Source organism: Talpa occidentalis, unplaced genomic scaffold (assembly GCF_014898055.3).
Source record: "Talpa occidentalis isolate TD23 unplaced genomic scaffold, MPIMG_talOcc4v2.1 talOcc4.9, whole genome shotgun sequence".
Lineage (NCBI taxonomy): Eukaryota > Metazoa > Chordata > Mammalia > Eulipotyphla > Talpidae > Talpa > Talpa occidentalis.
In genome coordinates this window covers 107,233,867-107,250,536 of record NW_023605305.1, presented here as the reverse complement: position 1 = coordinate 107,250,536, position 16,670 = coordinate 107,233,867, and the positions used below count along the sequence as shown (strand labels likewise).

The 16,670-nt window shown below is 53.5% G+C and overlaps 1 protein-coding gene across 1 annotated transcript; it reads left to right on the top strand.

The window, feature by feature from the left end:
• Positions 1–7,586: 7,586 nt before the first annotated feature.
• Positions 7,587–9,281, top strand: KCNA2 (potassium voltage-gated channel subfamily A member 2). Its single transcript, XM_037499115.2, has one exon. The coding sequence runs from the start codon at positions 7,706–7,708 to the stop codon at positions 9,203–9,205; it is 1,500 nt and encodes a 499-aa protein (XP_037355012.1). The 5' UTR covers positions 7,587–7,705; the 3' UTR covers positions 9,206–9,281.
• Positions 9,282–16,670: the final 7,389 nt, after the last annotated feature.

Below are 16,670 nucleotides of genomic sequence, written 5' to 3'. Positions count from 1 at the left end.
CAGGATGTTCCCTGTCTCCTGGGAAACAGCAGGAGGACATAGGTAGGCCCCAAGAACTTGACTTGGGGAGGGTGTGTGCTGGGCAGCGAGCCCCCAGGGAACTGGTGGGTAGAGGCCAGGAAGAGGGCCCAGACAGTTTTCAAGAAGGATATGATGAGTTGAGCATGAGAAAAGGGGTGACCTCTAGGATGGGGACAGAGGCAGAGACAGCTGGGAACATCATATCGTGAAGGGTTTTGCTTGCCTGGTAGGAAATGCAGGTTGTATCACAGCAATAGGGAGCCAAGGAGGAGTTAAGAGGCAAGTGACACGGTGGGGTGTGCACTTCAGGAGGATGATATGGCATCTGGGGGTGAGTCCACGGGGCTAGTCTGAAGTCCAGGGAGCAGCCCAGGGGCCATGCCTGCTGGAGGCTTACACCAGGGTAGCCGGGGAGGAAGCAGGAATCAGAAAAGCCAGCATTGCCAAGGGCAAGTTATTGGTTGGAAGAAGGGGTGTCAGTGGGGAGGTGAGGGAAGGAAGCAAAGAGAGCTGATAAGCACTCCCCGGTTTCTGGTTTGGGCAACTGGGTAAAAGGTGGAGTCTCGCCCCACAAAGGAGTGTGAGGGAGAAGCAGGGTGATGGGGCTGCAGCTCCAGAGAGAGGCCTGGGTGGGAGCCAGATCGCCCCCAGCCAGAGGTGGGCAGCAGTGCCCAGGAAGGAGGAGCTGCTGAAGAACCTTACTATAAAACCTACGAAGCCAGGGGTGTGCGGGGCGGAGGTGGGGTTTGGGGGGGGTTGTGTGTGCAGGGCATCCTTCCTATTTTACAAGAAATTGCTGCACAGAAAGGTTAAGCAAGTGACCTTTGGCCACACAGCAGGCAGACTAAGACTAGTGCTCAGCCTAACACCCAGTTAAACTCTCTGCCTGGAGTCTGAGCCAGAGTGAGGGCTGCTAGGCGGGCCCTGCAGCTGCTCCAGGAAGGGCACAGAGCGGAGCCTTTAGGCCTGATCCCACACCACTGTGTCTACTCCATCTGTGTGAACACTGAGTCACCACCAGCACCGAACCCCTGTATTAGAAAACAGAGCCCCTGTCAGGTCAGGCAGCCTCCGCAGGACCAGTGTATCTGCCCCAAGGATCAGCAAGTTCTGCTGGATGGAATCCATGTTCCTAAGCACTGAGCCGAGAGGCCTGGCACCCAACTAAAAGTGGAAGTGGACCAGAGAATGGGGTGATTTGTGGAGTCAGACAGTCTTGAGTTGGGTCCCAGAGTCACTACTCCGCGGGCAGAATCACCCTGGACAGCGACCTGTCCTCTCTGCGCTGTGTCTTCATCTGTCAAATAGAGAGTCTGGTAGCTCTCCCACTGGGTGGTTGCGAGGATTAAATCAAAAGACCTTTGGAAAGCTGACAGCCCTGAGTGCTGGCTCCAGCTCCGGGCACCCGGGCCCTGCTACCTGCGGGCAGGCGAGTTAGTGGGGGAACAAAAGGTCAGCAGAGGTGGGGGTCACGAGGAAGGAGGAAGGAAGGCAGGCTGGCCACTTGTGAGCGCCAGCTGAGAGCTCAGGTAGTCTCCAATCCATGTCAAATTTGGGGAGAAGAATGAAGAGGCCCTCCCTCCTGTACCTGTGCTGCCTTGGAGGAGGGAGATGTGGGTGTGGACCCTCCTTAAGTCCTCCCTTCTAATAGTCGCAAACGAGGGAACCCCACCCCTTGCTTGCCTGGTAGGAAATATAGGTTGTATCACAGCAATAGGGAGCCAAGAAGGAGCTAAGAGGTAAGTGACAAGGGGTGGGGGGCTGTACTTCAGGGGGCACCTGTGGCTGCTGGGGGTGAGTCTGAGGGGAGAGTCTCTTAGGGAAGCGCAGGGGTCAATGTCAACTGCACGACTGCTAGTTGTTTGGCTAAAAAAGGAAAAGTTGGCCAATATAGGTTTGGAAAGTGTCAGGGTGCAGGGGAAATCCCCCACCCTCTCAGTTCTCCTCAGCAAACAAATTAATAACAGGCAAATTAATTGGGGGAAAGACGGAATTTAATTAATATATATGGAGCATCTACATGGCAGGATGTTTGAAAGTAAATGGGGCGAAGCAGGGGTTTCTATCCTCAGCCAAGGACCGTGTGGGGGCCTGGGGTGTCGGGGAGAAAGGCGGAGTCTCACATGACTTGGAGGGGATGACTTTATAGAACAAAATGTTGTCTCTAGATGTTTCCCTGCCTTAAGATAATTTTCTCAGATAAAAGGATCATTTCTGGAGATGTCCCTAAACCGATTCTTTTTTTTTTTTTTTCAAGATTAATTTATTTATTTATACAAGCACTGGGTACAGTCAGAAGCGCAGGAAGGTGAGAGAATTCATTAGAGCCAGAGCAGGGAGCAGAACAGGCAGACTGATGAAATACACTGGTGAAGGGAGCAGCGGGTGTGGCAGGAGAGGTCTACGCGCCATGTGGGATCCTCCCCAGTGGCTGGGGATCAAACCGGATCGAACCAGTGCTGCAGAGGCAGCAGGCAGGGGCAGCTTCGCAGCCCAGTGCTCAACCGCTGTGCCACCAGGGGAGGCCCCCCAAACCTATTCTTTTAAGGTGGGTGTGGACCCTCCTTAAGTCCTCCTTTCTAATAGTTGCAGGCCTCAGTTTCTCCTGAAGCCCATAGGCCTCGACTGATCTTAGTTCCCCATGCCCAGATGACACATATTGGAAAAAGATCTATTCTGGACATATTGTAAGAAAACTTATGTGGACATTTTGAGGGAGACCAGGTCTCTAGAAGCAAGCTAACTATGATTAACTAGGTGAACCTAGCTGGCTGCCCACTCTTTGTAACTCATTTAATCCTTTCCACCCTCTGGAGCCATTTTGCAGTCCCACTTGACAGCAGGCAGGCTGAGCGAGTGGAAATAAACTACTCAGATTCACACAGGCAGCGCGTGTCGGAGCTCGGAATTGGGCCCGGGCGCTTTTCTCACACAGCACTGCCAATCCCAGAGATACCCTTCAGGGCGGAAGCCAAACCCGCGTTCCCAAGCAACTGTTATGTGTCTTTTTTTTTCCCTTTCCTTCTTTAGTTAATTTCCTTTTGGGTGTTACTCACTTTTAGATCAGGCTTCAAAGAGGGCAGGTTGGATGACATAGCTCTGCGGTCAATCAGGCGATGTGGCAGCGATCAGAGAAAGGTCCCTAAGAGGGAGATGAAATTTGGGGGCTGCCCCTTTTACCTGAGCAGTGTGGCATGTGGGTTAGGGTATGGGGGTTCACGTGTCAGAGCCACCACGTGGTGACTTTGGGCAGGTGGCTTCTCTGCTCTCTGCCTCAGTTTCCTTTTCCATAACGTGGCACTGATGTAAAAACTGCTACCCACAGCTGTGAAGATTAAATGTCCCTCTGGGCTACAGGTGCTTAGCACAGCATCTGACACATGATAAGCACATGTCAGCCATTAGCACGATTATTAATGCCCCCTCATGAGCTTTTCTCTGTCCATGGCTTTTGTTTTAACAAAGGAAGCCAAAAATACACATATACAGACATGATCAAATGGAGAAGACAATTGCACTTGAGTTAAGGATTTGATGTGGTAAGAAGGAGAAACAGCCTGTGTCGCTGGGCTGGGGAGACATCTAGTAGGAACGTGGAGCAGGATTCTGGAGACAGGTTAGTGCAAAAGTGGCCATAATTGAGCCCTCCTCCAGGACAGTGAGGGGCGGGGCACATGGGGGGGGTACAGAAAGAATACTGCAATAAGACCTGGTGACTGGACACCTAGAGAAGCAGCCAGAGTCAGAGTCAGAGTTGGAGGCCGTCAGTGATGGCTTCGAAGGGAAGCAGAGTGGAGAAACCCTGGTTGCCAAATTCTCATAAACAATCTCACACCTACAGCCTCCTGGGAGGGATCCTCAGTCTACAGGTGAGGACACCCAGGTCTGGAGCCCTCAGTTCATTTACCTGATAACTGGCAGGGATTTAAGTCCCAAAACCCCAAGGCCATACTCTAATTGAGACATTGACAGCCTGGTTTCCAGGGGCCCCAAACCAAACTAGCCCTGCCTATAGTCAGGTGTCCTGCCAAGAGCTCACTGAGGTCTCTGCACCCCCAGACCACCCCTTGCAGCTCTGGGTAGACCTCAGTCTTAAACCACATCTTGCAGATGACGTAGCAAAATCCCACAGAGCTGGACCTGTGGGCTCTCGGGGCTGCCAAGTCTAAAGAGAAGGGTTCCCTGAGCAGGGGAGGCCCAGCAGGAACCTTTCCCCGGTCTAGGGCCCCTCTGCACCCAGAGCATGGTGTCTGCCTCAGTTTGACCTCAAGAAGTCACTGGGACAGAGATTCTGCCAGGAAACTGGAGAACAGGGTTTGGTGCTGCCCTGAAGCTCCCAAGAGCTCTGTGGACACTGTCGGATGCACCATGTGGGCAGAGGACTGCCTACATTCTTCCAAAAGCAAAGGGCATTCTCTTCCAGCCTTCCCCACGGTGCTGGGAGCTGCACTGCCAGTCTCAGAGCCTGTGGGCCCGCTGGCTCTCTGCGACCTCTGAGGGATGTGTTTTGTGTGTAGTGGTCCTTACTAGGGCAGCTGCAAGTGTCCTAGCCTTCCAGCCTGCCCTGGGGGGAGGGAGTCGCCAAGGCCGGCTCTGCAGCTCTGCCTGCTCCTGCGGCTCCTCCCGGTGGGGGTGACAGCAGTAGCGAATTTCTGCCACACTGCGGCCCCGCACCTGCTGCATTCCCCTGCGAAACCAGAGCGTCGCCTGGTAAGAGGGAGGTGGGGAACAAACCCGCAAGAGAGGGCGAGCTGGCCAAGAGGGCAAAACGGGGGTCTGCAGATCTGTCTGGCAGCAGTGTTCTAACAGCAGCTCCCCTCCCGGGTCTGCATCCCTCCCCTGGCCTGGGATAGCAGCTATTGATTGTGTTTTCCTCGCCTACTTCATTATGCTGGCAGGAGCCTCTCCAGACCGCGCAACTTCTGCCCCCCTCCAGCTCCCCAGGTCTCGCTGCCCCGGCCCGGGAGCACCCAGCTGAGTTCTGCACGGCGCTCGGGTTAGTAAGTTGGGTTCTGTCCAACCAACCAACAAACAAACAAAAGCGGGTGTTTTCCTCCGGGGGGGGAAGGCCGGGCCCCGGGGGCGCAGCTCGGCGGCCAGCCCGGCGGCGGCGCGCGCCCCCGGCTCCGGCCCCCGCCGGCCCCTTTAATTGGAGCTCGCGCCGGGCAGGTGCGGCGCTGCGTGGCGCGGTGCGGCTGCGGGCGGCGGCCGGGCGCTGGGTACGCGCCGCCCGCGGGACTGCAGAGCCGGCTCCCGGCTGGCCGCCCGCACCCCGCACCCCGCCGCCCGCCGCGGCTCCGCCGGCGCTTGCGGTCACCCCGAAACATGGAGGCTCCGGGCGCCCATCCGGACGGGTAAATCGGTGCGGGGCGCGGGGCGGCGCGGGCTGCTGCGCCCGGCAGGGCTGCGGGCTGCGCGGCTGCAGCGCGCTGGGCTCGGGCTGAGGCCGGGCACGGGCGCGCGGTCCGGCGCCCCGGGGCAGGAGAGGGCAGGGAATGGGCTCGGGGACCCCCTGGACTGCCGGGCGCGCGCGCGGGGCGCGAGGGAGCTGGAGGGGCTGGGAAGAGGGCGCACGGCTGCACAGGCGAGCCTGGTCAGGAGCGCCGGCGGCCAGGACCCGAGCCACTTGGGGCGGCCGGGCTGCACCCCCTCTCCGCCCGGAATGCAAGCGGCGTTGCCGCAGACCCGGGCTTCTCCGCTCCCCGCCGCGGCCCCGCGCGCTAGGAGGAAGCTGGCACCCGGGCAGCGGCTGCTCCTCACCCCCAGAGCTCAGCCTCCTGCCTTTTCGGGTGGGGATGCAGCCCCGGCGAGCTCCTGGGGGGAGCCCAGAGGCAGGGGAGCCGGCCGCCCCGGGGCCCGCAACCACCGCGCACCAGGCGGGGCTGGAGGGGGTTCAGCGAGCGCCGGGCTCCGCCGCCAGCTGGCGGGTCTGGTGCGCCCGCGGCGAGCGCGCCCCGCGGAATCCCGGCCCGGGCCCGGGGCGCTGGGGAGAGGGCCCGGACCCCTCCCCAGCCCGGGGCCGGCGGGATTGGGCCGGCAGGCGGCCAGCCGGAAGCCGGCTTCCTCCAGGCTCCCCCTCTTGCGGCTGCCAAGCCGCCGCGCAGCCAGCCTGGCTGAGCGTTTGTTCTGCGCTCCCCGCCGGGTAGATGTGAGGGATTTTCTCTTGGGGAGAAATCGGTGGTCGAGCGCCCGCCCGGCTCAAATGCCACCCCCTTCGGAGAAAGGCCTGCCGCCTCGGAACCCCCGAGGGATAGTAAGTCCTAGGACCAAGGTAGCCAGCTTTGCAGAGTCGACCTTTCTGTGGGGGGGAGTCACCCAAGCTGAGGTCTGAGGTAGCCCGCGCCGTTGGGACGGGGGAGGGTCTCCCCGGACCCCGCGGAGGTCAGAGCTTGCAGACAGGCTGCAGCGACACATGCCCTCCCCTTGGGAGAAGCTGGATCCAGTCCTGGGGGTGGGGAAGCTTTGCCCAGAGTCCCTCCCAGTGGCTGCTGAGGACCAGCAGGGGACTGGGCTCAGCCCAGGGAGGCCCCTGGAGGAGACAGGCCCAGCCAAGCCCAAAGGCTTGTTCCCTGGGAGAAAATGCTTCCAGCTGATGGAAGCCTGCCCAGAGGAGTGCAGAGAATGAGGGCTAGAGCTCAGGTGTGACACCAGGGTGAAAGGTGGGCATGGGAGCCAAGAGACCAGAGCTCTCCTTGTCTTAGCACCAGCTGCCCCAAAGCCCTGGTTGCACCTTGCTGCTGGTATTTCCAGGCAATGTCACACCTCCTGAGGACAGCCAGGAGGACTCTGGCTTTTGCTGAGCTTTGCATCTTGCCTTCTTCTTTCCAAAGGCTCCAGACTGAAGCTCGGTTGTCATCAAGTCCTGTGTAGCCCTGACCAGGCACCCCACTGGCCGTGGAGCCCAGCCCAGCCCTGGAACTCACCTCCAGGACCCGGAGCCTGCCCTCCTGCCCAGAATGACTCACCATTATTTCTAGCTCGAGTGTGAAGACGTGATGGAGAGTCGGGCTGCCTGTTTGTGCATCTAGGACTCCCGCAGTCTCTGATCAGCTCTGCAAGGAAGAGAGCTTCAGATCCCTGCCTTGCCAGGTAAATCGATCTATTATTTAATAACAGCTCTGTGTAGAGTCCCAGGGTGGGGACAATGAGGAAGACCCAAGCCCGAGATCTGCCTCAGTGAATACTTTCCAGGGTGCAGGTACCTGCAAGGCATTAAGTAGCCCACTGCCCGGGAGAGGGCTCTCTCCTCGCCTCTAGTCTGCAGTATCTCCACGCAGCCTGGGCCACGAGAGGGGGCCCCTACCAGCCACCTTTCGCCAGTGCAGGGCATCCCGTAGCTTTCCTGGGAGACAACCACTTGCTCCCCTCGGATCCCCAGCCAGGTTAGAGGTGAAAGTAAGCCCTGCTCTTTGATGACGGTGGTGGCGACCACGCTTCTTGGCTGAGAGACAAAAAGCGGCCGCCCAGGTCCGGTTGCTGTGGCCGAGTGGTCTCATGTCCTTAACTGCCTCTGTCTTTCAGCCGAGCGAGGCTGTCTCTCCGGCTCTCAGGGAGCCCTGCGGGCTCTCCTGCCAGAGCCCGGGCCAATGCTTCTGTGTTTCCCGGGAAGGCTAGCTGCACCCTGAACTCCCTGCCACCAGGCAGCTGGAAGGCATAGCGTGAGGCGCTTCTCTCAGCCCCAATTATGACAGTGGCCACCGGAGACCCAACAGACGAGGCCGCTGCCCTCCCAGGGCACCCGCAGGACACCTATGACCCCGAGGCCGACCACGAGTGCTGTGAGCGGGTAGTGATCAACATCTCGGGGCTGCGGTTCGAGACCCAGCTAAAGACCTTAGCCCAGTTTCCAGAGACCCTCTTAGGGGACCCCAAGAAGCGGATGAGATACTTTGACCCCCTCCGAAATGAGTACTTTTTCGATCGGAACCGCCCCAGCTTTGATGCCATTTTGTACTACTACCAGTCCGGGGGCCGGTTGAGGCGCCCCGTGAATGTGCCCTTAGATATATTCTCTGAAGAAATTCGGTTTTACGAGCTGGGGGAAGAAGCGATGGAGATGTTTCGAGAAGACGAAGGCTACATCAAAGAGGAAGAGCGTCCTCTGCCCGAAAATGAGTTCCAGAGACAGGTGTGGCTTCTCTTTGAATACCCGGAGAGCTCAGGGCCTGCCAGGATTATAGCGATTGTGTCGGTCATGGTCATCTTGATCTCCATCGTCAGCTTCTGCCTGGAGACGCTGCCCATATTCCGGGATGAGAATGAAGACATGCACGGTGGTGGGGTGACCTTCCACACCTATTCCAACAGCACCATCGGGTACCAGCAGTCCACGTCCTTCACCGACCCTTTCTTCATCGTAGAGACCCTCTGCATCATCTGGTTCTCCTTTGAGTTCTTGGTGAGATTCTTCGCCTGCCCCAGCAAAGCCGGCTTCTTCACCAACATCATGAACATCATTGACATTGTGGCCATCATCCCCTACTTCATCACCCTGGGGACCGAGCTGGCGGAGAAGCCGGAGGATGCCCAGCAGGGCCAGCAGGCCATGTCACTGGCCATCCTCCGTGTCATCCGGTTGGTAAGAGTCTTTCGGATTTTCAAGCTGTCCAGACACTCCAAAGGTCTCCAGATTCTAGGTCAGACCCTCAAAGCCAGCATGAGAGAGTTGGGCCTCCTGATATTCTTCCTCTTCATCGGGGTCATTCTTTTCTCTAGTGCTGTCTATTTCGCAGAGGCCGATGAGCGAGAGTCCCAGTTCCCCAGCATCCCGGATGCCTTCTGGTGGGCAGTCGTCTCCATGACAACTGTAGGCTATGGAGACATGGTTCCGACTACCATTGGGGGAAAGATCGTGGGTTCCCTGTGTGCAATTGCAGGTGTGTTAACCATTGCCTTACCGGTCCCCGTCATTGTGTCCAATTTCAACTACTTCTACCACCGTGAGACAGAGGGAGAGGAGCAGGCCCAGTACTTGCAAGTGACGAGCTGTCCAAAGATCCCATCCTCCCCCGACCTAAAGAAAAGTAGAAGTGCCTCTACAATTAGTAAGTCTGATTACATGGAGATCCAGGAGGGGGTAAACAACAGTAATGAGGACTTTAGAGAGGAAAACTTGAAAACAGCCAACTGCACTTTGGCTAATACAAACTATGTGAATATTACCAAAATGTTAACTGATGTCTGACTGAAACCTACTCACATGCTCACAGCTCAATGGAACTAATGCAGACATTGCATAATAGCCTGCATTGTAGTCAGTGTGTTCTACAGTGTGTCTCTGGTTCTGCATGGAAAGCAATAGTCGTGCAAGTGACTTTTGATCTTTTGATTTTTGATTTAGAACACAGAATATCTATCCATGGCTTTCATGCAAATCATCACCGGGCTTATGGGTTTCCAAAGATGGGCGTCACCTATGGAGCCAGGCTTTCAGAAAGACACATTGAGGCCACCTCACATCAAATACCTACCCTGCCACATCCTTCCTAATTAAACACGCACAGCACCCAGAAGATGCGTCCCGCCTCCAATACCCCATTTGAACCCACCCCCTCCCCCACTACCTTTCACAGAGGAAAACCATGGTGGCTTAACTTTAAAGTTCTGGTAATGATTCAAAAGGTCATCCCCATTTTTTTGCATTGACAAGAACACACAGTCCTGTGTGTTGAAATTACTTTCTGTGTCACAGGCTAGGGTTTGTGAATTGCAGTTGCCAAGTAGATACTCCGGAGGCTTGTGTTTCATAACGGAAAATGCTGCATTTGGTTTTTTCTCTGCAGTGTCAATGTGAGGGAAGCCCAGGGGAGGGACAGTTAGTAGGACCGAATGTGAGTTGTCAAGTTTCACATTTGCTCCCTTAGGCCTGTGGGGAGAAGCTAACCAACCAAGGGACCTCTCAGCTTCAGATTCTACCATTCCTGCAGGCTGCAGGGTCACAAAACACGTCTGATTTTTTCGTTACACTGGAGTTTGCAGACATCTGCTTTCCTAGTGCTGTGGTCCAGCCACACTGACGTTGCAGTGAAACGTGCCAGTGATGCGATAGAGCTGCATGGGTGTTTGTTGCATGAATCTCAATATTTAAAACACAGGAGATAACCTATTTTTCTCAGTAGCCTACACAGTATTCATATTTAGAGTATTAATAGCCTTGGAATGGCATTGAACTAGGGTTTTATTCCCCCTATCAGAAGGAAAAAGCCCTCAATCAGGAGAAAAAAATAGATTGACTATTTGAAATGGGGAACCAAGACTCTGGCCCTCCAGCCACCGCCCCCTCCCCCCAATCCCTGGTCTTCCACATGGGGGCACAGACCTCTGCAAAGCCAGGAGAGTGAACAGGGAAAGTAGCATCTAAACACCTCACATGACTGCACCTTAGAAATTAACCCAGTCATGCACATGACTGTACAGCTGACCAGGCATCTGGTCCAGAGGACAGGCAAAATCGGTGGATCCAGTGTATATAAATATATATCGAGTATGTCTTACACGAGTTCCTCTACCTAGCTAGCTATAGAAAAAAATTGCATTTGAACCTTGTATAAGCTTATGCAATATTTTTGACACAGGGCAATTTATGCATGTGTTTGACTATGTGCACTAGTGTATATATATATACATATATGTGTATATATATGCACACATACATCTGTGTGTGCATATGCATATATGCGTGCACACACATACACACACACACACAAACATCGTTCTCTGGAGTTTAGGTACAGAAGCAAATCCACTGCTTGGTGGGTTGGTGGTCTAAGAGGCCTAAAGGGGGGTAATGTGTTTCATTGGTGACCCCACTGGGCCTGGGTTTGCTGCCATTGCCTCAGATACTCCAGTCTTCATGGATTCTTAGACGATAAAATTGTCTTTCTGCCCTCCATGTGCTGCAGCTTCAGTTTCCCGTGGCTGAAGCTTGTCTTACAGAGTGCACAAGGGCCCTAGGGCCCTCGCAGCTCCAGCTGTCCTGGGCCAGCACCCCCCTCTCCCCAGGCCTCCTCTCTACAGTCCATCATGTTAATCATCTCCATCCTCATCTTGCCCCACTTCATTTGACTTTTACTGTCATTCGGCTCCGCACCAGTCACTTTCATGACTCTTATCCCGAAGAGCCAGATGGAAGGACACCACCGAGTAGGGCTCCTGGGGACCCGATTTCACAGGTCTGGACTTAAAGGGAGCCTCCTCTACCTGGAAAAGTCCAAGACCAAGGGATAGAGCCCCTGGATAATCAGAGGCATTATTTCGATTGACAGGCTCAAACTCTCTCCCTACAAAACTGGCACCCGGAGTCACTTCGTGAGAACCAAAGGCCGGGTGAGGAGTCCTTCCCTGGCCCCAGAGCAGCTGAGAGTGAGTGAGCACTGCACAGCTTAAAGGTAGAGGACAAGGGTCCCTGGAATGGGTTGAGGAGGGAAGGTTTTTGCCTCATACACTGGTCTGCTTCGCCTTTCAACATAGTAGCTGAAATTTCCCAAATAAAGTGACTCGTGTGGTCGGGCCGCCTAGGGCCTCACAGTTGGCTCTCTAGCACCTACAGGTACCTTGGGGGGTGGGGCACCAGCTCAGGGTGCTAAGCCCAGGGTGCTCATTAGTTCTTGGTCACCCACATCCCCAGGGGTCCGCAGGCCATCCCGTGCCCAGCACAAAGCTGTTTTGCTTCTCTTCCTCTCCTGCATGGGAGGTGGTGCTGAATCCCCAAGACGGGGAGGGGAGAGAGACATAGGCCTTTGGAAAATAGAGAGTAAAACAACCCATACCTGAGGTCTAGGTCCAGGGCTTGATATCTTATCCCAGTGTCCTTGACCTGGGCCTATAAAATGTTCCCAGGCATCCGAGTATACACACCTGTGACAAATTAGATACACCCATAGAAAGCATGCCACACACATGTAAAACACACAGAGGCCAAATTAATGGCAAGGGCATGCCCAGGAGGTATGTAGGTCTACCAAGATCCAAAACAAGCATATTCAGCACAGAACATGCACAAGAGAACTCCACGCAGCCGTGAGCTAAGACACAACTGGCAAGGAAGATACAAAATGCACAGAAGCTACGTGGACACAGTAGGTAGACACAAGTATGCAAAGAATGCCCTGCTGTTGTTTCCATACGCAAAATACATAAGCTCACTTTGTACACACAATGCATTCACTCGTACAAGACATGCAGAATACAGCACACGCCCAAGAACACACACACACACTATCCACGTGCAATGCACAACCATTCCTCTACCCCCTCCCCCCAGAGCTTGAAAAGGCACTAACAAAAGATCAGATTCAATCCTCTTCCCCAAACTTTCATCTATACCCCTCAATATCCTTCAGGAAGTCTCTTCTTCTAGTCTTTTCTCTCCCCCAGATTTCAGAGAAGTTACTCTCTCCCTGAGGTTTAAAGATGGGCTACCATTGTCAAGCAGATCTCTGAGTAAGGCTGGGGATTTCATGGGGTTTCTACCTATTCACCTTCCTCCCTCCAGAGACCCATGTACAGAGTAGAGACGGACCTCAGGCACAGGTAGCCTGTTAATACACACCCCCTTGCCATGCCCTTGCCTTCAAAGCCAGCCCACCCAGACAGCCCAGAGCTCAAGCGCCCTGCTCTCAACTCCTGGAATCTCTGGATTCAGCCCCATTTTCTTGAAAGAGTGATGGCTCAGAAACTACAGCATCCTGGACCTAGAACTGGGGTGAAGAAGGCCCTACCATTCTCTCAGTCCACAGACCTTATTGCCCCTCCATCCCCAGCAGCTCTGTTGGGGGCTGGGTCAGAAAGTCCAGACCATGGACAAACTCGTCCCTGTACTTGCATGTAGCATATCACTTGTTCTTAAGAATAAGCCCAGTGGGGTCAACACCTGAGTCCCCACTATGGGTGGTCGATTCTAGGCTTACACCTCTGCCTTGCAAGGGGCTCCACCTGGAACCCTGCCTCCCATTCAATCATTGTACCTTGAAGAAACTCACACCAGTTCAGCTTAAGTAAAACGTGATTACGGACACAAGTATAATGCTAAACAAGCAAGTTTTTAGAGCAGCTGATCTTTATCCACATTCTCGGGCCAGATTTAAATGCTTTGTGAGATTGCTCACTGTTTTGGATTACCATGAAGCTAGTAGGCTTGGCTGAGAGCTGGGTGTGTTTGGCAAAGATGTCACCTCCAGTGGAAGTTAGCAGCTAAAGCAGGGCCGGGCACCAAGTGTCCCAGCCTGTTCCGCCCACCTCCCATGATGGCCACTGCTCCAACCTCATGTCATTTCTGCCACAGCAGAATATGGACATGTGGGTCCAAAATGTGCACATTTAGTACAACATGCTGGGCCTTTCAAGTGTTTCCAAGTCAAGATACCAATTTTCTCTTGAGCTTCAGGAGGTGACTCCATAGGCTCAAACTTTTCCCAACAAGTTGGAGTTCTCAGGAAGCTAAAGAGAACAAAGTCCAGAAAAGATGAAGAGGTTGTCAGAGGGTAACTGAGCAGGTCAAATGTCAGAGTAAACTCGGGAGCCAAAATTTAATTAAAGACATAATTAAGGCTCTGTTCTTACTACCTGAAGCTTCTGCAGTACATGACACACTCTCTCCTTTCTTCTCTGCTTCCCACTGTCCCTCTCAGCTGGGCTTGTGAGGGTGGAATAGGACTGTCACCAGGAGGTTGGCCTTTTAAAAAGAGCCTTGAGGGAGTGTGCCTGATCTGGCGTGGAAAGTGCTCCCATGAAATCTTTTGTGGCCTGGTGCTCGTGTGCTACCCTATGTGGGAAGGACTTCAGGACTGGCTTGCTCTATCTGCTCTCTCTGAGTTCCTCACTCCAGTGCAGTAAGGTCTTTGGGCAGCTCCCAGATGGTCAGCCATAAAATATCGGTGTCATACCATGGCAAGGCCCTCTGTCCAAAGGGACTCCGTGAGAGCTAGGGGTTCAGGGCTGCCACACAGTCTTGGAGAATAGAGATGAGGGCTGACTATTCCTCAAGGACAATTTGTAACTTGCATATGAGGGTGGCAGGAAGGGGCACTCGCTTTGAATTATGTACCCAGGAGTGGGAATGGTGGGCCTGGCCTTGGCTCCAGTTCTCCTGGGCCCACTGCCTTCACAGGCTTCATCTAGGAGATGGCTGTCTGGTCAAACGGGCTGCTCCACATACGCTATAATGTACAGGGTGCTCCTTGGTTGCACAGTGGAGGTTTCCCAGCCTTGACAGCGTCCATTGCCAGATTTGAGCTCATGACCTTAACCTCATGAACATCAGGAGGAACCTGAGCCCACTAGCAGGGCACTGGATTCTGGAGGTATCCCAGTGGCTGTTGTGACCACATCCTCAACACGGTCCTTTTTAAGACCAGGCCTGCTCCCCAGGAGAAGCAAGGGGGGTGGGCAGGTGGAGGTGGGCGGTCCCCTGCAAGTAGGGATGGGTCTCTTCATCAAACTAATCCAGTTCACGTATGCCTTCTTTCTCCTTCCCTTCCCCCCAAACTCAGCTCCATCTCTCATAGTTTGTGTTTGAATATTTTTAAAGAGGAAAAGTGCAATAAAATAAATAGTGACTGTTTTCTTTAGCAATAGCTATTTCAAAATCTTGTTCTCAGGACTGAAAACGGTAGTACTTGGATTATCAGAAAATACCCTCGGCCTCTGGGCATTAGTTCAGTCTCTCATTCCCTTTTCTTCCGGGTGTTCATGTGACTCCTGTCTTCTGAGGCTCTGACCCTCCTGGAATGTGAGCATGTGCAGAGGTACAACGCATGCACAGGAAAGCCCGCAGAAGGCTCTGGTGTCTCCCTGTCTCTCCCATGTGCACCTGCGTGTGTGTGTGCCTGCATCTCTGTCCCCCTCCCTCCAGCCTCCTCTTGTCTACCTGCTCTCACGAGCATGTGTGCAATCTCGAGGCACCGAATCCTTGAGTTTGCTCATCTTGTCAATCTGGCAGGGTGTAATGGAAGCCTGCAGGAAAGAGCTTACCAATAGATAAGAAAAAGGCATCCTGAGCCATTACAGAAGATCATTTCCATGCACTAAAAGCCATTACTTGATCCATTTGTTTCCCATCCCCCCTCCCCAGGGAGCTGGATGCTGGGGGAATGTGGCCTGGAGGTTTGCACCTGGTATCAGTAGCCTGGGCAGATTTGGGAAATTGTCCTTGACTGTCCTAGCTTAACCAAAGGGACTCCATAAGAGCTAGGGAGGGAAGGAAATTTTTGTGAGTAGAGGTCTACAGGGATAGAAGTGTGGGTGGTTAGGGCATGACATTAATGAAACAACGACCCTGCCACTCACTATGGTGTGCAGTTGCACAAATCTTTGCACACGTAATGGGGAGGGGGCGTTTCAGAAGAGTCTCCTTTCCTGAAAAATCTGTAAGGTTGACGGTTCAGACTGGACAATCAGGGAAGGCTGGCAACCCCAGGGTCCAATTCCATTCCTTTTCAAGCTACCTTGCTCTCTACACATGTGTACAGCAAAACCTCAGTTAACTGATGGGGAAATCCTCAGGGAAGGAGTGACCTGATTGCTTCACAATTCTGGTTATTTGGGAATGGCAAAACATGTTTCGGTTCAACCTTTGTTACTGGAAAAAAAATTGCCTAAGTAGGTTAGTAGAAGCTTTTCTGCCTTAGTTAGTAGATTGTTTGAAGGCAACAAAAGACCTTGCTTTGCTCAGGGTCAACATTCTAAACCTCAGTGCTCACTGTACAGAAATGCAGATGGAGAAGACCAAAGAGGTGGGTGGATGTGCGCTCGCTGTAAGACATACCTGGGAGGTGGCTGTTGGGGCAATCTGAGCTCCTCAGAGAATGCCCTTGCTGTCACTTGCCTCTTTCTACTGAAAGTCTAGAAAGACAATGTAATTCTCGTTCATCGAGGTTTGGGTGGATTGGTCCTGAGTAGCCAAGGTTTTCCATATATACATATATCTGTGTATATAAGTGTATAGTATATGTATATATGTACACCATTGTTTCAACAATTATGTGATTATACAGTGACCGATCCCCATAGCTTCACTAATGTGAAAAAATTTGGCAATCCGAGAAATAAACTGCATTTATTGAATTTTTTAAATGACCTTCTTTTGCTTTCTTCCCTCTTCTGCAGTTCAGCTCTTTTTGTTCTGGGTAGGGACCTCTCTCTAGAAGGTGGTTCTTTCATAACAAAAGCTCAGGCTCCAGGATCACCTCTTTCCTTCCCTCCCAGGTGGCTGCTTGACTCAGGGATAAAAGGGAAGTCTGATCTAAGGGCCTGGTGCTTCAGCCTTTGTTCTGGCTGTGGAGCTTGGCTGGCACCTCACCACTGAGGACCAGAAAAGTTATTCCAAACTTTGTAGCTCTAGGGGAGTAGAAAGCGCCAAGACCTGGCAAAGGATTCATCTGTTTAGCTTTTTCTTTGTCGTCCATGATGCCCTAATCTTGAATTTTGTGAGATCTGAAAGTAACGTTTTTAATGGCGAGCTAGAGAACATCTCTACCCCGTGGAAGGTGAGATGTGTGGCAATGCGCAGAACTAAGTTCCCGTGTTGATTCTGACCCAGTCTAGGCTGGATTCAGTTGCCTCTTTGGAGAAACAGCTGGGTCCGAGCTAAAACCTGCCCTTGTTCTGTCTCTTACCTGGCAGTGTGGTGGGCCGTGGGCGAAGGTGCCAGC

What these genes read in the sequence shown, in the direction of transcription:
- KCNA2 (XM_037499115.2), top strand. Translation starts at nt 7,706, where the DNA reads ATGACAGTGGCCACCGGAGACCCAACAGACGAGGCCGCTGCCCTCCCA.